Source organism: Orcinus orca, chromosome 1 (assembly GCF_937001465.1).
Source record: "Orcinus orca chromosome 1, mOrcOrc1.1, whole genome shotgun sequence".
Taxonomy (NCBI): domain Eukaryota; kingdom Metazoa; phylum Chordata; class Mammalia; order Artiodactyla; family Delphinidae; genus Orcinus; species Orcinus orca.
In genome coordinates this window covers 192,637,443-192,657,638 of record NC_064559.1, presented here as the reverse complement: position 1 = coordinate 192,657,638, position 20,196 = coordinate 192,637,443, and the positions used below count along the sequence as shown (strand labels likewise).

The window sequence follows — 20,196 nt, the reverse complement described above, 5'->3', positions numbered from 1 at the left end:
ATGGGAGGGAGGCTCAAGAGGGAGGGGATATGGATGACATATGTATGCATATGGCTGATTCACTTTGGTGTACAACAGAAACAAACACAGTATTGTGAAGCAATTATACTCCAATAAAGATCTATTAAAAAATAAATAAACAAAATAAAATAAGCTACAACAAAGGGAATATAGCCAGTATTTTATAACTATAAATGAAGTATAACCTTTAAAACCTGTGAATCACTATATTGTACACCTTTAACTTATATAATATTGTACAGCAACTACAATTTTTTTTTAGTTTAATATAAGTAACTAACTAAATAATTAAATGCCACTGTGTGCTGCCTGGAGAGGCTGGGAATTTTCAAAAACCAGCTAGGCTATGCTTCTTTTTAACAGACCTTCCTTCAGCTTCTCTCTCTCCTCTAGCTTTCTGCTATAACCAGCCAAAAAAAACCCAGCTAGCACATTTAACACTCTGCCTGGAAATCTCCTTGGCTACATCATCCAGTTCATTAGGTACATTTTCTACCTTCCACTTTACTACAGCCAACAGTGTTGCTAAACTTTGTCAACACGTAACCAGTTTCCAAGATTTTTCTCACTTTCCTTTAAACCCTCACCCACAGCCTCCTCAAAGGTCATCAGACTTCTAGAAACAGTTCTTTAAAAGCTCTTCAAGCTTTCACTAGCATTCCCTTCAAAGTCCTTCCAGCTGCCACCCACTGCTCCATTCCATTTGCATTTCTGAAAGCCAAGCCCACCAGATAGATTAACCCATTCACTCATTTGCTCATTCAATAAATATTTACTGAGCACCTATTACATGCCAGAAAGTTTCTGAAGGACTGCCTAATGGAACTTTCATTCTAGTAGGGGAAGAAAGACAATAAATGAAAAAGTAAATATGCAGCATATAATATGTCTGATGGTGAAAAGTGCTATGGAGAAAAACAAAGCAAGATTAAGGTAGTTAGAAGTATGGAGAGTAGAGGATAAGGGAAAGGATGGTTAAGAAAAAACTCAGTTAAGTTCACATTTGAACAAATGAAGGAGCAGAGAAATGTGGCTCTCTAATCCCTTTGCACTTCAGGCACAAGTATATAAAAGTCCCAAGCACAGATGTAGTTGCCTTGAAAGACAGCAAGGCCAGTATGGTTGGAGCAGAGGCAGAGCGAAGAGTAGATGAGGTCTAAATGGCATAAGAGGGCACACAAGACCAGATGGTGTCTTATGGGTATTAAAAAGATTTTGGTTTTTACTAGAAGGTAAGAAACCACTAGATGGTTTTAAACTTAACAGTGAGCAAAGGGTCACTCTGGCTCAGGTGGCAGCAGTAGAAACAGTAGGAAAGGATGACATTCTAAATACATTTGAAGGCACAGTCCATAGCATTTGCTGATGGACTGAAAGTTAATAAAGTTGCAGAATGTCAGAGTGGCATTCAGTGCTCCTCCAAGGCTGGCGGAGAAACCACTGATGACTCGGCCAAGATTTCTGATATCTTTGCATTTCCATCTCCCTCTTAGTTATGTCCACTTCTCCTTCTCTGCTACATATCTCAAGGGTAGGGAACTAAACTGCATCATAGATAAAGAAGAAACAGAAATTATTTTCTAAGTTATAATGACATTTTAAATATAATACACTTAAGAGACAGCAAATATACAAATCAAATGCTAAATCTTTTTTTTTTTTTGCGGTACGCGGGCCTCTCACTGTTGTGGCCTCTCCCGTTGCAGAGCACAGGCTCCGGACGCGCAGGCCCAGCAGCCATGGCTCACGGGCCCAGCCACTCCACGGCATGTGGGATCCTCCCGGACCGGGGCACGAACCCGTGTCCCCTGCATTGGCAGGTGGACTCTCAACCACTGCGCCACCAGGGAAGCCCTAAATCTTTTTACCTCCAGGCCCTCTGCATTGGGAGCGCTGAGCCTTAGCCACTGGACCACCTGGGACGTCCCAAAATGGTCTTTTTAAAAACCCATACTAAAACCCGTATGTCTCACATGGAAAGTGCTCCATCATATATTTAGTGAAAGGTGAGTAGCAGAACAAACTGTCTGATATAATCTCATTTGTGGGGGAAATACATCCATATATTTATTTATTTATCTATCTATCTATTATCTGTGCTTCTGACCAATTGGCTATAGATTCGGGGTTCCAACAACCCCCTCCTACTCAGGATGCCAATCCCAAATCCAGGTTATTAACTATACTTCTGACCAGCTGGCTATAGATCAGAGGTCCCCACAACCCCCTCCTTAGGTTCAACTGCTAGAGTGGCTCACAGGAACATTTTACTTGCTAGATCACCGGTTTATTATAAAAGGATATAACTCAGGAACAGCCAGATAGAAGAGACGCATAGGGCAAGGTATGTGGGAAGGGGTACGGGGCTTCCATGCCCTCTCCAGGCGCGCCACTCTCCCTGCACCTCCACATGTTCACCAACCTGGAAACTCTCTGAACCCTGTCCATTTGGGTTTTTAATGGAGGCTTTATTACATAGACATGATTGATTTAGGCAATGGCCATTGGCAACTGAATTCAATCTCCAGCCCTTCTCTCCTTAGAGGTAGGGGAATGGAGGGAGTGAAAGTTCCAACCCTCTAATCACGTGGATGGCTTTCCTGGCAACCAGCCCATCCTTAGGTTACCTAAGGGCTTTCCAAAAGTCACCTCATTAAATATAAAAGACACTATTATCACTCATAACACAGGAAATTCCAAGGGTTTTAGGAGCTGTGAGCCAAGAACCAAAGACAAAGACCAAATATATATGAAAAATATAAAACAGAGATAATGACAGTACCTACTTCATTGAATTTTGAGTACCTGCCACTGATAAGGCATGTAACATCCCAGCAAAGTGCCTGACACATAGAAAGTAATCAATAAATTACATATTGCTATTATCTGTACATCTTTTCTTCCCCACAAGACTGTAAGCAACTTAAGAGCAAGAACTCTGCCGTTACTGTCTGCTTTGAGCCTGTTTTTCATGTGTAAAATGGGTCTCACTATATTACTACTACATAGAATTCCACCAAATAAGATAACTCAACAAATTCCAGCACAGTGTCCAGCTTAAAATGCTCAATAAACATTAACTATTATTATCCCATACTTTTGTTTCTTTGTAATGACTAACAGAGAATCTTGCGCATGTGCCAAACCTGGGTGGGCTTTCCAGTTCTCCTAGTTGGGTGAACCCGGGTTCACTACCTCACCTCAGTTTCCACATATTAAATACTTAATACAGTATGTGGCACCCAGCGGATGCTTAATAAATATTAGGCCAGCTCCCCTCCCCGTCTCTTCTTCTTTTTCCCCTAAAGTTACATGCTCTGGGCAGGTAGATGGCCGGCAACCTGACAAGTAGGGAAGAAACGGACCTCGGGGCGAGAACTTCCGAAGTTTGCACATGCACCCACCCCTCCGTATTTCAGCCTGTGCTACCGTCTTGAAGGGACTCCGAGTTAAGGGGTCTGCTGCATTACGCTCCTCGGAGCAAATTTTCTCTCCACCCTCTTCCCTCACCTCGAAACCTCGCTGCCCCGGTCTCTCCACACACACCCCACCCCACCCCCCGCCAGCCTGCCTGCCTTCCGCCCCCATTTTCTCTCCACCCTTCCCAAACCCCATTTTTCAACCTTCTTCAGACTCCAGCCCCTCTCTCCCATGAATAGCCAAAGCTATTCGCTCTCGGTCCCCGAGTCTATCTCCACATCACATCCAGGTCCTCCCAAACTCCTCACTTCTCACACCTCCGGGCCTCTAACCCCTCCCCCAACACCCTCTCTCGCCTCAACGCCCTACCTGCGTTTTCCGCTTCTTCAGCGCCGCCGCGTCCAGCCACACGCCGCAGGCCTCCTCCTCCTTCGGGCCTCTGCGCCTCATGGCCGCTCAGGAGACTAAGACTACGGGATAACGGAGTGAGGGTCCGGCCGCCTCAGGGAACCGCCGTAACTGACTCCGCCGACGTTCGAATCTCGCGCCAACGCTGGGAGCGGAGCTACGCCGCGGCCGCCCCCGCTCAGGCACCGCCCCCAGCGTCAGCTCCGCCCCGGCCCAAGCCCCGCCCCTTCCCTAAACCCTGCCAGCCTGACCCCTTAATGTTACCAAGGCCACGTTCTTGCTGGTTTTCTCATTCAGAAGTTGTATTCCAGAACTGTGCTGTGTGAACGCGTTCGCGACACTGCACAAGGAATGCACATTTTCTTTTTGCTGAGTTAGTTGCACTTTCTTACTGATAACTATCAGGGCTCAGGGTTTTCTTTGTCTTATCGCTGAATCCTCAGGAACATCTCAAAAGGAAGAGGAGAGGAGGCGCTGATCCGCCAACTGCAAAGCTGGGGTCCTCAGTGCTACCTTAAATGGATTACTTTTGTAATTCAAAACAAGAAACAAAAAGCTAAGTATAACTATGAAACCTCATGGGAGAAGATTTAGAAAACATTAAGTAGAATAAAACTAAAAATTTGCAGTCAAGAATTAGCTTTCAGTATTGCTTTTCTCGCTTACTGTGTGGCCTTGGATTTTAAAGAGGATCAAATAAGGTTGTGAAAGTACTTTGTAAATTCTGAGAGCCCCTCAGAGATGCAGAAATGCTGGCAACCATAACCACAATCTCCATAGATGTACTATATGTATAACAGGATATTTTAGCAGTGGAGTGACATTTCTTATTCATTCAGGGTTTTTTTTGCTTTTCTTACCTGTACTTCCTAATTTTCCTTCACTGTACATATATTACCATACATTGCTTATGTACTGTGGAAAAGGCAACACTGTAAACATTAACATATAACAATATCATAAAAGTTAACATATAAGATCTTCCTTGATTGAAAAACCAAAAAGTGAAATCTCTGTCAAATCATGTATTTTAAAACACATTCTTTTAACTTCTAAAACTTATTTAGTAATAAAACTGCCCCACCTTTCCTACCAAAAAAAAAAGTTCACATATATAGTGAATAAGACCCCAACCCCACCCCCATGCAAAGATAAGACAGGATCTGCCCCCTCCTCCCTATGCCTACCCCCAGCCTCCCCATGAAAACCTCCTCCAACACAGTGAACAGATTCAAGGGGCACCAGGGCTCCCTCTCTAGGATAGGAGACAAAAAGCAAAGAGGCAGCTCTTATCACAGTCACTTTATTGCATCCAGGACATCAGAGTCCAGACCACTCCTAATTCCAGCCGCAGTGAACTCCTTCTTCTATACCTCTTGGCCTTTGGACAGGTTTTTCCCTCTACCTGGAATGCCCTTCCTCTTCTCCATCTGTAAACTCCTATTCACCCTCCCCAACCCAAGACCCTGAGGATCCCAGGCAACACTAATTATTCCCTCCTCTGTGCTTCCCCTGACAGTTCATTCCGATATTAAAGCCTTTACCATCCTGCATTGATCCACGGAGCCCAGTCAGTGGCCTGCCTCTGAGCAGAGGCCCAAGAAACACTGAATGGATAAACACTGAATCATGAACAAGGGAACCAGGAAAGACACTGGGAACAGGATGTGTGGGACGTAGAGGCCAGAGCTAGGAGGGTCAGGGCTCACTGTCTGGGATAGTGGCTGAAGAGGTATGGGGCACTGGATGGGATCCATTTCTACCTGGCACAATCTTCTATCTTTGGGGGCTCTCTGCAGCACCAAAACTTCAGGCTGGGGTTCAAGAATGGTAAGATCCTGCACACATTTTGGGCCTGCCCTTTCCCTATCCACCAGTGAAATCTGGGTAGAGGGCAGTTGCTGACGCTTCCTCTATCTCTCAGCTCAGATTTGACTCTGACCTAAATCCCAACTTCAACCCCTCAGAGATAATCTGGAAGGCCCAGGCCAGGGTCTTGGCCCCAGCTGATCCTCCATCCTCACCCCTAAGTGAGAGGCAATGGGAGGAGGCAAACCAGGGTGCCCCACATCTTTCTCTTTCCCTCTCCCAGGGCAGGGAGCTGAGGCAGGCCCTGAAGTGGACCCCAGCAGCTCCAGCCAATCCTCAAATCCAAGGACTGGCCAGTGCCCCCCTTGGCAGCTGAGGCGTGCACAGAGAAGTCACTGCGGGCCAGACACAAGCAATTTTATCAGGCCTTGTTCCCATCTGGAGCCAAGCCCAGACCCTTGGGCCCCCACTATACCTCCCTCCCTAAAAGCTGCCACCCCCCTTCACTGGGTCTTCCGATCGAGACTGAGTTTGCGCCGTACCAGCTGGCTCAGAAGGAATGCAGTAAGGATGCTGCTGCCTACAGTAAGCAAGAAGAGACCGGAGAAGTTGTGGGGCCAGCGGGTGTGCAGAGGCTCATAGATGGGCCGCCGGGCCTCGTAGTCCAGCGCCACGGCCTCCAGCTGAGCCAGCGTGCACAGTACCAAGAAGACATGGAAGAGCTGGTGGCCCTGCCCAAAGACATGGCAGCTGCCAGGGAACCAGCGTTCAGGCACGAAGGCAGAGAAGAAAGTGGCCGCCAGCAGAAAGAAGACCACCTGGCATTTGTGGTAGAGAAGAGCCGGGTCGTCCGTGGCAGGGTTGGGGGACACGAGGATGCGGTGCACCACGGGGCTGATGTCCAGTGCGTAGGCCAGTGCCGAAGGCACCTCCTGGCAAGTGCGGCCCAGCAGGCCGGGCTTCTGGATGTACTTGTTGTAGCAGGAGCCAGCGCAGGAAAGCCAGGCGAGAAAGGCAGCCATGGGCAGGTAAAAGGTCTGCACCTGGGCATGCCAGGCGGGCTCAATGGCATAGTAGAAGTGTGCCAGGGCACTGCCAAACTGGTACACAGCCACACCCACGTAGTCCAGGAAGAAGAAGCTGTAATGCCAGAACTCGGACTTGGCCTGCAGGAGGTGAGCCAAGGCACTGAGGGAGAGGTAGGTGACGGAGGCAAGAACAATGATGAAGAGGGGCAGGGCGTGCAGGTCTCCCCGGAAGTCCACGGTCCCCACAAAGATGGCCAGCCGCAGCAGCAGCACCAGGGCCGCCAGCAGGTGGGTCCAGACGTTCACCGCCTCGTTGTGCTGCTGGAACAGTGTGCGGAAGTAGAAGCGCCAGGTCCTATGCAGCGGCCGGTAGCCCACATAGATGTATGGCTTCCAGAAGATGGGCGGCACCTCGGCTCGGTCCACCGTGAACACAGGCTCTGGCTGCACAGACGGCCGAGGCATCTGGTGGACCTGCCGCAAACTGGGCAGGAGGTGGCTGAGCTTCTGGGCCACCATTGTGGCCATGGCTGTGGGCGTGGCGAGGAGCTGGGAGAGAGGCCCGAGCAAGGTTAGGGGGCTGGTGTCCTCACCCTCCTGCCCCATGAGCAGCAGCTGGGGGGCTGTGCTCTTCCCCACCCCCTTATCCCTACACTGAGTTTAAGAGGAGGGGAGTTGTCCTAAGGGAGAGCTCAGCTCTGACTCATGATTGTTCTTCTCCCTATTGTATCTCGAGTGCCTAGAACAGTGCCTGGCACATAGTAGGTGTTCAGTAAATGTTTGAGGCATGCGTTAAAGAGGCTCACTATGTCATCCTACCTCTTTCCAGTCCAGGCTCTATACAGCAACCCTCATTGTTTTCTCCTGTGTTCATGTTGCCATCAGCGTTTACCTGACAATGACCTTGCTAACAGACCTGCTGCCTCTACCTTTAACTCCTTCGGAGTGGCCAGGGTCTGCCATTGACCCTCCATCACCCTACATGATCTGGTCCCTACTACCTTTCCTAGCCTTATTACTCAACCACAGTGCATTTCACATCCAGCGACAGCCTCATCAAAACCGTGGGCCTGCTGTTTCACATGTCTATAGCTCTGCACAAGCTGTTCCCTCCATCTGAGCCATTTACCTCATCTTGCCCATCTGGCAAACTCTTATTCATCCCTCAAAACCCATTTCTTCTGTGACACTTTCCCTGGAGGTCCTCCGATGATGATCCCTCTAACTTGAGTGCCTACAATCCTTTGACCATTATAATACTTCTCACGGGCATTAAATTGTTAATGTGAGCTCCTCCAGGGTAGGCAGTTTGTCTTATTATTTTGTGAACCCCTGGTGCTTAGCAGGTAGCTGGTGCTCAATGTTTGTTGAATGAAAAAACAACATAATAGCATCCTGATAATACTTCATAGCCTTCAAGGCCCAACTCGAAAAGCCACTTTTTTCCCAAAAGACCCTAGTAACAACTGATCCTATAAAAACAGCCCTTTCCCTCAGCCACACCCTCACTCAAAAGTTCCCCCCTCCAGTCCTTCCACCATTGCTAATTGCAAATAAATCCAATCTAACCCCTCACCTGGCATTCAAGACCCCATGACCTGCTCCCACCCTCATTTCCCACCTAACCCAAATGTCAGACCCTGTGCCAACTTCCTTTCCCTCTACTGAAATCCTTTAAAACCAGTACAAGCTGTCACCTCCGGGGGACTTCCTTAATGCCCCCTTACTTCTCCCTGTGGGAGATCTATAATGGGTTATACAATTTAGCATTTAAAACACATTCATTCATTTAGCAAACACTTACTGAGCCCCTTCTCTGCTTCATGTCCTGTGCCGGGTCCCAAAGGTGGTGGTGGGCAGGAGAGTGGAAAAGAATTTGATCCCTGCCTTCAGGAACTTCATGATATGGTAGAGGTAACAGAGAGGAAAACAAAGCATAGCAAATGCTTACACAGCATGTGCTATGTGTCCGTGTCTTAAGCACTTTATGCATATTTGACTCATTTAAGCATCATAGCACCCTATCAGATAGGTATTATCATTATGCCCATTTTTCATATAAGGAAACTGAGGCACAGAGAAGTTAAGTACCCTGCCTAGGAAGTGGCAGAGGCATGATATAAACTCAGTTTGCAATCTTAACCACTTCCTTAAACTGCCCTTTGCAAAACAAGGTGGCAAGTACTATTAATCATTTCATAATTATATACTGCTTTTGCCTGGTACCAATTGCTTAATTCAGGCTTATCATTATCCACTGTTTCATTCATTAAATCAAATATCTGTTGAAAAACTAGCCAGACAACTAGCTAGACAGACAACTCCCCTCCCTCATATTCTCCCCCAAGAAGCTTATTTGACTCAGCAGCCAGATGTACTCTGTCCATCATTCATCAGATATTTATTGCAACTTCCTTTGCACCAGTCATTCTAAGAGGCAAGAAGATCTGCACTCAACTTCCCCGCCACCAGCAGCACCGTGATCACCCCCAAAGCCACCCAATAATTTGCACATGGTCCAAGTAAATGCAATGTGCTTGCTATGCAAAGGCAACATCAAGACAAGCCCCCAGCCCACACACCTCCACACCCCGAGCCTGATTTGCATCCCTGAGCTCCTCCTGCATTACATTCTGGAGTCAGCTCTGGTCTCTGGCCTTTCCTCATCTGGTAGGGAGGAAAGAATTAAATGTCATTACACCACTACTTTCTATTCCCAGACAGCCTGGCAGGTTTAGGAAGAAGACCTTGCTGATGAACTAATTAGTGGGGTCACTTCTGTCCAGAGCATAAGAACTCCCCTGGTTGAGGAGCCAGCACTGGATTTCTTCTCCTCCCCAAGAGACAGGGCTTTAGCCTCAACAGTCTGGCCTTTACCCTTGTCTACCACTTTGTCTTCCCAACTCAGAACTTCAGGGGACCAGAAAAGGCCTCTGAAAGCATCTCGCAGCTCTTTTGTTTTACATTGAGAAAACAAGAGCCCAGAGACAGCAAGCCCTTCCCCAGAGTTGCCCAATCCAGCCATGTTTCCATTCCACCATGAGGGCAAAGACCAGGGAATGATGACATTCGATGGTGCCTTAGTTCCTGAGTCCCTGTGATCTGTTAAGTCCAGTCCGATGCTCCACATCCCACTCTTAGAACTTCCCAAGTAATAACAGCATATTAAAGGCTCGGAGAAGGTTTGCACCAAAGAAGCCTGCTTCACTTTGTTGAACCTACATTTGCCAAGCTTACGTGACCAAGGATTCCTTTCCCAGCAATGATTATATTATAAAGCTAGCTGAAATGTAGTAAGTGTTTACTATATGCTCACTCTTCATAGCCTTGTTGCAATTAATTCTCATAACTAGCCTGTAAGGTAGGTATTACTATGCCCATTTTGTTGTTGAGTGAAATTCAGAGAGGTTGGGAGCTCCTTAGCCAAGGCCATACAGAGAGAGGGAGAGAGAGAGATGGAGCCAGGATCCGGACCCAGCTCCCCAACTGCAAAGCACAGATACTCTCAGCCACTCCTGCTGCCCTGCTTCTTGTCACACCTAACTGCATCCCAAAGAACTACTTTGGAAAACACTGGTCTGAAGCAGGCAACCAGGTCCTTTCCCATAAATTATTTCCTTAGGCTTCTAGCAACTGACTTGCATCCAGGGACCTCAGACTCACCCAGTTGCCAGCTACCCACTCTCTCTGCACCAATGAAGCCCTGGCTCACAGCTACCTCCTCAGGTGGGCGATAGCTCACTCGCAGCCCTTCCCCTCCCCCAGACACAGTGGGCCCTAAGCACAGAACCCAGAGGCTGCATACTGGGATGACAGAGGTCAAGTTGCCCTATTTCCTTTAGACCTTTAGACCAGTGGCCCCATTCCATTTGAATAGCTCTATTTTCAGAGTTAGTTCCCATCTCCTGACTCCATGGAAAGGGGCACTGGATCCAGGGGAAAGAAGCAGGGGCAGGAGTCTAGCAAGAGCCAGAAGGATGAGGGTGAGTATTCAGAGGGCACCCTCAGGGCATCCTTTGAGTAGTCTGCCCACCAGGCTGCCAGAACCTGGCTGTTCCAGGCATCCCACCCCAATCCAGTACACCTCCATGGCCCCCCTCCAAGTCTCCCTAATTGCACTGGTTACCTAAGGATTTCTCTTGAACCCAGGGGCTGATGACTTCTGCTGTGGAACAGGGCAAATTCGCCAGATGCCAAGCACTGGGTGGCACTTCCACAGGTAAGGGTCTATAGGGGTGGGGCTTCCAGGGACTATAGGGGTCTTGTGTGATGTCACCAGAGGGTGGGGCTAAAGACAACCTCCACCCTCTCCCCTCCCCCGATCACCACTCTCACGTTGGTCAAATCCAGGCTAAACTCTGCATCCCTAGCCAGGCCTCAGCTGCAGAAGGAAGCTCGTGGTTAACCTTGGCATGAAACATTTGGGGAAACCGAGGGCTAGCTGAAATGTTGTGACTTACCCAAGATCACACAGCAAGGCGGGCAAAGCTAGGCTGAGACCAGGTGTCCAGGGCCTGGTTCATGGATGTGAGGCAAACTTGACTGGCTTCTGTCCTCTACTCACTGGGAATCACAATGAAAGGAAGTTAGGAACCAAGGAGAAAAGAGACACTATAAAGGCTCGTGAAGGAGATGGACTTCAGATTTGGACAAACCAGGTTTGACTCCTGATTCCATAATATACTAGCTGTGTGACCTAAGACAAGTGTCTCACCTTCTCTGATCCTCAGCTCCCACATAAGAATTATATTATCTACCTCATAGATTGCTACAAAGATTAAATTTATGAGAACAGTTTTAGCACTGTTTAGGGATTCAATAAATGATTCCTATTATTAGTATTAATTACTAATAGTAGTAGTAATTATTATTATTAAGAGTAGTAGTATTTGAAATATCCCCAGTCTGAGTATTAGTATTTAAAATATTCCCAGCTTGAAAAATTTACTTGGGGTTCTCTTAAAAAACTCGGTCCTCTTTTAGCCCTTGATAGCTGGTTCCACTGGGTTTGGAGGCCTTAGAAAGTTAACCGTCTCTTTAAATCTTTACCCTTCTCTGAGGATGCATTTAGGGACCAAGGGAATTTGGTTGGAGTTTAATAATTAAAGTGTTCTCAGCAAAGACCATTCAGAGTAACCTCTCTGGATTCACAGGGCTCTGAAGATTTGCACTTGCCCACTGACCCAAGAGAAGTGGCTGGGAAGTGAAATCCCCAGAGAAAAGGGCCTCAAGCTCAGCAGCCCCAGGAGCCCCATCCCAGAGCAGGAGGGTAGAGGGGGTAGACTGTGCTAGCAGGTAATGCAAAAGGCCTGTGGCCTGGTTGGGGCATGTCTTGCAGGTTTGGGAGGCTCCTGGGTTGGCTGAACTTCAGAACTGGGATCTCCAGGGCCCAGGTGGGAATTCTGTCAATCTGAGCAGCACCTTCCTCCTCTCCTCTCCTAACTCCCCAGCCCTCCCAATTCACATTCCCCTTATCTAAACTCAAGGTCAACCTCCTCACCTCCTTCCTCAACCCAGGCTTGCCACCCCTAGTTCCTCCTGGTCTCCCCCTGATACCTCTGGGGGCAAAACAGCAGACCAAGTTGTGGGGATGGGGTAATGAATAGGCTTTGGAGTGGGAGAGCCCTGGGTTATACCCATCCCACAGATTTTACTCAGTGTTTACTATATGCCAGGCACAAGGCAGGGGCACATGGTGAATGAGGCAGACAGGCTCCCTGCCCTGACAGGGCTCACCCACACAAATGAAATGCCCTTGGGCCCAGGAAAATCCAGCCCAGAGAGAAGCCACCCAGGTGGTAACCATGGAGAACTGGAGAGAGCTGCTCCCCCCAGGGAGGGCACCTACCTCTCACCTCGGGCAGATATTTCAAGAGAACCCAGGTCCCCCATTTTTATGTGAGGATGGGATTTCAGGTCTGGAACTTACCAGCTGTGTGACTTTGCTAAAGTCCCTTTACCTCTCTGGGCCTGTTTCTTCATTTGAAATCGGAGGATAATAATAGCTACCTCAAGCAAAACAAAGTCACAGATGCTAGCTAGGTGTTGGCTCTGGCACAGCATGGGCTCCACTATCTTTGTTGGATTCTAGTCCTGACTCAGCCACTCAATCCCAGTGTGACCCTGGACAAGTCCCTTCCGTGCTTGGCCCTGTTTCTCCAAATGTCAAAGGACAGAGTAAATTCACCAATGACTTCAAAGGGCCCTTCAGTGCCTGAGACATTCCAGCAATATTTGTTTTAGGCTTACTGTGTGTCAAGAGCTGAAGCTTCTGCAGTGAACAAAGCAGTTAAAACACCGCCCTCATAGAACTAATAGTCCAGCTAATTAACAGCTAAGGGTAACCCCTAAGGGTATTAATACCCTGCCCATTTGGAGCTTAACAGCCTAACTAAAAAGCACCTAACTCTTTTAAGTATCATTTGATTATAATTCTACTTCCTCTTTTGCCTCCTTCCTGGCATGCAAAATATTCATTGTTGCTTCTCTGGGCCCTGATGTTTCAGGAACTCCCTTAAAGACAACTTTATCTTGCCATGAAAGGCGAAGTTTAACCTCATTAGATAAAAATAACAAAAAAGCCAGACCAGTGTTAACAATGGGGCTGTCAGAGGTAAACCCTCTTGAGGGGTCCTGACAAGGATGACACAATATGGCAGAGCCTGAAATATTATTAATAAGACTAGGCACTGGGCTTCCCTGGTGGCGCAGTGGTTGAGAGTCCACCTGCCGATGCAGGGGACGCGGGTTCGTGCCCCGGTCCGGGAAGATCCCACATGCCGCGGAGCGGCTAGGCCCGTGAGCCATGGCCGCTGAGCCTGCGCGTCCGGAGCCTGTGCTCCGCAACGGGAGCGGCCACAACAGTGAGAGGCCCGTGTACCGCAAAAATTAAAAAAAAAAAAAAATAAGACTAGGCACTAACATTAATAATTTACAGTAGCTTGCTGTTTACAAAGAACTTTTACACACATTTCACCTCTCCCTCTCAGCAACTCTTTGAACCTGTGGCTAAGCTGTTGTCACAGCCCCAGAGTGAGGCAGGATGGCAGAGCACATCTTACTCCAAAACCAGTGCTCTTGCCCTTCAACTGCTGTGGTCAACTCCCAGGCACCCAGTGGGTGGCCACAGATTGTACAAGCAAAGTTTTCATCCCTGGCTGGCTTCTTGATATCTCAGCAACTGGGTCACCTCCCTCAATGCAAACCAATTCCCCAGTTCTACCCAACGTGTTTAAAGAAAAGTTTCCTCCATGTCTTCCAAAACTGAACAGAAAACGCTTTTGTTTTTGTAACTGCACTTTGGGCTTCCATTTGTACTGGAAAGTGTGATCAGCATGAAATAAATCACTCTTAAAAGAATTCCTAGGCTCTCAGACTCAGAACTGTTCTGAGGAAAAGGAAGCACCTGGTGGAGGAAAGCAGGCCCAGAGAGGTTGGGTGAACTAGCTAGTTTCCAGCCCAGGGGGACAGAAAAGGGACCTGGGTTTTACCACTGACCAGTTTCACCACTGACCTCTTGGCAGGGAAACTGAGGCTGGGGAAAAGCAGCCTCTCACTAAGAGGCTCAGCGGTGGCACAAACCACATGATGGGAGGCTGAGTCCGTCTCTAATGGGACATCCACCTAGGAGCAGCCAGCCAGGCCCTGAGAATACATCTAACTCTTAAACTCCCCAGCCTTGGCCTGACCTGACCTCTCACTCCCACCAGGCTTGGGGCGGAGTGGAGGGGGAGGGGAGGGCCGGTGGCATGCCCCAGGGAAACCTCTAGAGGTCCTCAAAGCCTATAGTCTTGAGGCAAGTGCTTCCCTCACTGAGTGGGAGGAAACCTCATGCTCTCCCGACACCAAAGGAGGCTTCCTCCTCCCACGGGACCTAAGCTGCTTTGGAGCAAGAGCCCCTCTGAGCCCCAGCAGCGCTCTTACCACTGTTTCCGGTTTCCCAACTGGGAGCCCATCACATCACCCAGTTCCAGGTACTCACGCCCCTTTTTGCCCCCAGAATCTCACTAGATTCCTCCTTCAGTGGAAGGAGCATGCTCCGTGCCTATTCTCTTCCAAGACACCACGGCCCTCCCAGGCCAGCTCTCGCCTCTGCTCACTCCCTCACAGATGCGCTTCCCTCCGGCTCTGATGGCCCCTCTCCTCCAGTCTCCTCCCACTCCTCCCTGAGACTGTCGGCCTCCAGCTCCGCTCCTCCTTCCTGCTCCAGTCCCTCCTCAGTGGTGCCCCCACTCTAGCTGATCCCCGCTGTCAGCCTCCCACTCCCTCCCCACGTGCCCCCACCTCACCTAGCCCCGAATTTCGGCTGCACACAGCTCCCCGCGCTCCGCCCCGCGGGGAGAGCCCCCTCTGCCCGCCGCCCGCCCCTCCCACTTTTCCCCCAGCCCGGTACCGAGTTGCAAAAGGAGGCCCGACTGCGACCCGGCGGCCCTCGGCGGCCCTCTGCATCCCGGCTACAAGCGGGCAGATAAAGGGGCGGCCAGGCGGAGGCTCCGCCCCGAGCCGGGGGAGGGCGGGGCGGCGGCGGGCGGCAGTGGGCCTTTGCTTGGGGCTCCGGGCCCAGGACTAGGCCGCCGCCCGCCCATCGCGCCCGCCTGGCCGGGCGCCAGCAGCCTCTACCCAATGGCGTACACGCGTTGCACGTGGAGGCGAGAGTGGTCACCCACACCGGTGACGACAGTCTTGGGAGTTCCTGTGGTTTTCGTGCTGATGGGAACTCGGAGGCCCAGAGAGCAGACGTCGTTGCTCAGCAAGCGCTCCAGCTGAGCAGTTTCCACTTCCGGCTGCCTTGGGCCACAAGCTTCCCAGTCTGGAACTGGCTGACCTGAGAGGGAGGGGGCAAGTTGTAGCAGGAGCACCCGAGTTTCCCAGCGAGAGCGTGCGGCCCAACCCTGAAGCCACTTAAACCCACACAGCCCACCTCTCCAGGATGCTTCTGGTCGGGACACACCTGACCTTCCCCATCTTCATCTCTCTGCCTGGGGAGCTCCACCCCACCTCTGCTCCCCTAACTTATTTAAGTTCCCACCGAAAGCCCTTTCTTTGGGCAGCTTCGCCTGATATGCCCAGCCTAAGGCACAGAGTTAGGACTTCTGTTGAAACACCTTTCTACTCCTAGTGTAACATCTCCCTGCAGGAGTGGAAGTACCTGAAGGGCGAGGAATCCCTGCACATAGTAGGCCCTCAGTAAATATTGGACCAACAATGACAGGGCGTGTCAGCTCCTCAGGTGTACAAAGACCTGGACCAGGCAGAGTGGGGAGACACCCCAACCCTTCTTGGAAGCATCAGCCTGATGGATGGACCGCTGAGAGAAGACAGTCTAGGAGGGACACCCCTTTGCCCTCAGGGAGCTCTGAGCCCATTCAGAGAGACAGCTGTGGGGCACAGGCCTGATGACAGGATCCAAGTCCTGGTGGTGTTACCCCAACTCACCGTGTGACTTTGGGCAAGGCTCCTCCTTGTTCTCTCTGGGCTCAGTTTTGGGGGTTTTTTCCTTTTTATTTTTATTTTATTTTTTAATTTAATTTAATTTTTTTTATACAGCAGGTTCTTATTAGCTATCTTTTTTATACATACTAGTGTATATATGTCAATCCCAATCTCCCAATTCATCACACCACCCCCCACCACTTTCCCGCCTTGGTGTCCATAAGTTTGTTCTCTACATCTGTGTCTCTATTTCTGCCCTGCAAACCGGTTCATCTGTACCATTTTTCTAGGTTCCACATATATGCCTTAATATACGATATTTGTTTTTCTCTTTCTGACTTACTTCACTCTGTATGACAGTCTCTAGATCCATCCATGTCTCTACAAATGATCCAATTTCGTTCCTTTTTATGGCTGAGTAATATTCCATTGTATATATGTACCACATCTTCTTTATCCATTCATCTGTCGACAGGCATTTAGGTTGCTTCCATGACCTGGATATTGTAAATAGTGCTGCAATGAACATTTGGGGTGCATGTGTCTTTTTGAATTATGGTTTTCTCTGGGTATATGCCCAGTAGTGGGATTGCTGGGTCATATGGTAATTCTATTTTTAGTTTTTTAAGGAATCTCCATACTGTTCTCCATAGTGGCTGTATCAATTTACATTCCCACCAACAGTGCAAGAGGGTTCCCTTTTCTCCACACCCACTCCAGCATTTGTTGTTTGTACATTTTCTGATGATGCCCATTCTAACTGGTGTGAGGTGATACCTCATTGTAGTTTTGATTTACATTTCTCTAATGATTAGTGATGTTGAGCAGCTTTTCATGTGCTTCTTGGCTATCTGTAAGTCTCCTTTGGAGAAATGTCTATTTAGGTCTTCTGCCCATTTTTGGATTGGATTGTTTTTTTAGTATTGAGCTGCATAAGCTGTTTATATATTTTGGATATTAATCCTTTGTCTGTTGATTTGTTTGCAAATATTTTCTCCCATTCTGAGGGTTGTCTTTTCATCTTGTTTGTAGTTTCCTTTGCTTTGCAAAAGCTTTTAAGTTTCATTAAGTCCCATTTGTTTATTTTTGTTTTTATTTCCATTACTCTAGGAGGTGGATCAAAAAAGATCTTGCTGTGATTTATGTCAAAGAGTGTTCTTCCTATGTTTTCCTCTAAGAGTTTTATAATGTCCAGTCTTACATTTAGGTCTCTAATCCATTTTGAGTTTATTTTTATGTATGGTGTTAGGGAGTGTTCTTTTACATGTACCTGTCCAGTTTTACCAGCACCACTTATTGAAGAGACTCTCTTTGCTCCATTGTATATCCTTGCCTCCTTTGTCATAGGTTAGTTGACCATAGGTGCATGGGTTTATCTCTGGGCTTTCTATCCTATTCCATTGATCTATATTTCTGTTTTGTGCCAGTAATATATTGTTTTGATTACTGTAGCTTTGTAGTATAGTCTGAAGTCAGGGAGTCTGATTCCTCCAGCTCCATTTTTTTCCTTTAAGACTGCTTTGGCTATTCAGGGTCTTTTGTGTTTCCATACGAATTTTAAGATTTTTTGTTCTAGTTCTGTAAAAAATGGCACTGGTAATTTGATAGGGATTGCATTGAATCTGTAGATTGCTTTGGGTAGTGTAGTCATTTTCACAATATTGATTCTTCCAATCCAAGAACATGGTATATCTCTCCATCTGTTTGTATCATCTTTGATTTCTTTCATCAGTGTCTTATAGTTTTCTGAGTACAGGTCTTTTACCTCCTGAGGCAGGTTTATTCCTAGGTATTTTATTCTTTTTGTTGCAATGGTGAATGGGAGTGTTTCCTTAATTTCTCTTTCTGATCTTCTGTTGTTAGTGTATAGGAATGCAAGAGATTTCTGTGTGTTAATTTTGTATCCTGCAACTTCACCAAATTCATTGATTAGCTCTAGAAATTTTCTGATGGCACCTTTAGGTTTCACTATGTATAGTATCATGTCATCTGCAAACAGTGACAGTTTTCCTTCTTCTTTTCCAATTTGTATTCCTTTTAGTTCTTTTTCTTCTCTGATTGCTGTGGCTAAGACTTCCAAAACTGTGTTGAATAATAGTGGTGAGAGTGGACATCCTAGTCTTGTTCCTTATCTTAGAGGAAATGGTTTCAATTTTTCACCATTGAGAATGATGTTTGCTGTGGGTTTGTCGTATATGGCCTTTATTATGTTGAGGTAGGTTCCCTCTATGCCCACTTTCTGGAGAGTTGTTATCATAAATGGGTGTTGAATTTTGTCAAAAGCTTTTTCTGCATCTATTGAGATGATCATATGGTTTTTATTCTTCAATTTGTTTATATGGTATATCACATTGATTGATTTGCGTATATTGAAAAATCCTTGCATCCCTGGGATAAATCACACTTGATCATGGTGTATGACCCTTGTAATGTGTTGTTGGATTCTGTTTGCTAGTACTTTGTTGAGGATTTTTTGCATCTATATTCATGAGTGATATTGATCTGTAGTTTTCTTTTTTTGTAGTATCTGTCTGTTTTTGATATCAGGGTGATGGTGGCCTCATAGAATGAGTTTGGGAGTGTTTCTTCCTCTGCAATATTTTGGAAGAGTTTGAGAAGGATGGGTGTTAGCTCTTCTCTAAATGTTTGATGGAATTCACCTGTGAAGCCATCTGGTCCTGGACTTTTGTTTGTTGGAAGATTTTTAATCACAGTTTCAATTTCATTACTTGTGATTGGTCTGTTCATATTTTCTATTTCTTCCTGGTTCAGTCTTGGAAGGTTATACGTTTCTAAGAATTTTTCCATTTCTTCCAGGTTGTCCATTTTGTTGACATAGAGTTCCTTGTAGTAGTCTCTTAGGATGCTTTGTATTTCTGCATTGTCCATTGTAACTTCTCCTTTTTCATTTCTAATTTTATTGATTTGAGTCCTCTCCCTCTTTTTCTTGATGAGTCTGGCTAAAGGTTTATCAATTTTGTTTATCTTCTCAAAGAACCAGCTTTTAGTTTTATTGATCTTTGCTATTGTTTTCTTTGTTTCTATTTCATTTATTTCTGCTCAGATCTTTATGATTTCTTTCCTTCCACTAACTTTGGGTTTTGTTTGTTCTTCTTTCTCTAGTTCCTTTAGGTGTAAGGTTAGATTGTTTATTAGAGATTTTTCTTGTTTCTTAGGTAGGCTTGTATTGCTATAAACTTCCCTCTTAGAACTGCTTTTGCTACATCCCATAGGTGTTGGATCATCGTGTTTTCATTGTAATTTGTCTCTAGGTATTTTTTGATTTCCTCTTTGATTTCTTCAGTGATCTCTTGGTTATTTAGTAACATATTGTTTAGCCTCCATGTGTTTGTGGTTTCATGTTTTTTTTCCCCTGTAATTGATTTCTAATCTCATAGCGTTGTGGTCGGAAAAGATGCTTGATATGATTTCAATTTTCTTAAATTTACCGAGGCTTGATTTGTGACCCAAGATGTGATCTATCCTGGAGAATGTTCTGTGTGCACTTGAGAAGAAAGTATAATCTGCTCTTTTTGGATGGAATGTCCTATAAATATCAATTAAATCTATCTGGTCTATTGTGTCATTTAAAGCTGTTTTTCCTTATTAATTTTCTGTTTGGATGATCTGTCCATTGGTGTAAGTGAGGTGTTAAAGTCCCCCACTATTATTGTGTTACTGTCAATTTCCTCTTTTATAGCTGTTAGCAGTTGCCTTATGTATTGAGGTGCTCCTATGTTGGGTGCATATATATTTATAATTGTTATATCTTCTTGGATTAATCCCTTGATCATTATGTAGTGTCCTTCCTTGTCTCTTGTAAAATTCTTTATTTTAAAGTCTATTTTATCTGATATGAATATTGCTACTCCAGCTTTCTTTTGATTTCCATTTGCATGGAATATCTTTTTCCATCCCCTCACTGCCAGTCTGTACGTGTCCCTAGGTCTGAAGTGGGTCTCTTGTAGACAGCATATATATGGGTCTTGTTTTTGTATCCATTCAGCGAGCCTGTGTCTTTTGATTGGAGTATTTAATCCATTCACGTTTAAGGTAATTATCGATATGTATGTTCCTA

General features: G+C 46.7%; 2 protein-coding genes across 6 annotated transcripts in view; both read right to left on the bottom strand.

The window, feature by feature from the left end:
- Positions 1–4,002, bottom strand: part of AUNIP (aurora kinase A and ninein interacting protein) — a 36,903-nt gene extending 32,901 nt beyond the window's left edge. Inside the window, exon 1 of the mRNA XM_033422529.2 lies at positions 3,811–4,002. Within this exon, the coding sequence (XP_033278420.1) occupies positions 3,811–3,891 (81 nt within the window). The 5' untranslated portion in view covers positions 3,892–4,002. The remainder of the gene's footprint in view (positions 1–3,810) is intronic.
- Positions 4,003–5,136: 1,134 nt separating this feature from the next.
- On the bottom strand, positions 5,137–15,440 carry PAQR7 (progestin and adipoQ receptor family member 7). Of its 5 annotated transcripts, none has more exons than XM_033422525.2 (3): positions 14,975–15,439; positions 11,147–11,249; positions 5,137–7,235 (listed from the first exon to the last, which is right to left on the bottom strand). In XM_033422525.2, exon 3 carries the CDS (start codon positions 7,212–7,214, stop codon positions 6,162–6,164), a length of 1,053 nt encoding a protein of 350 aa, XP_033278416.1. In that variant the 5' UTR covers positions 7,215–7,235; positions 11,147–11,249; positions 14,975–15,439; the 3' UTR covers positions 5,137–6,161. The 5 variants fall into 5 exon arrangements, with proteins under 5 accessions (XP_033278416.1, XP_004266712.1, XP_049568953.1 ...); XM_004266664.4 differs by having other exon boundaries at positions 15,079–15,439; XM_049712996.1 differs by having other exon boundaries at positions 5,137–11,249; positions 14,975–15,440.
- Between the last annotated feature and the right edge of the window lie 4,756 nt (positions 15,441–20,196).

What these genes read in the sequence shown, in the direction of transcription:
- PAQR7 (XM_049712996.1), bottom strand. Translation starts at nt 7,292, where the DNA reads ATGGGGCAGGAGGGTGAGGACACCAGCCCCCTAACCTTGCTCGGGCCT.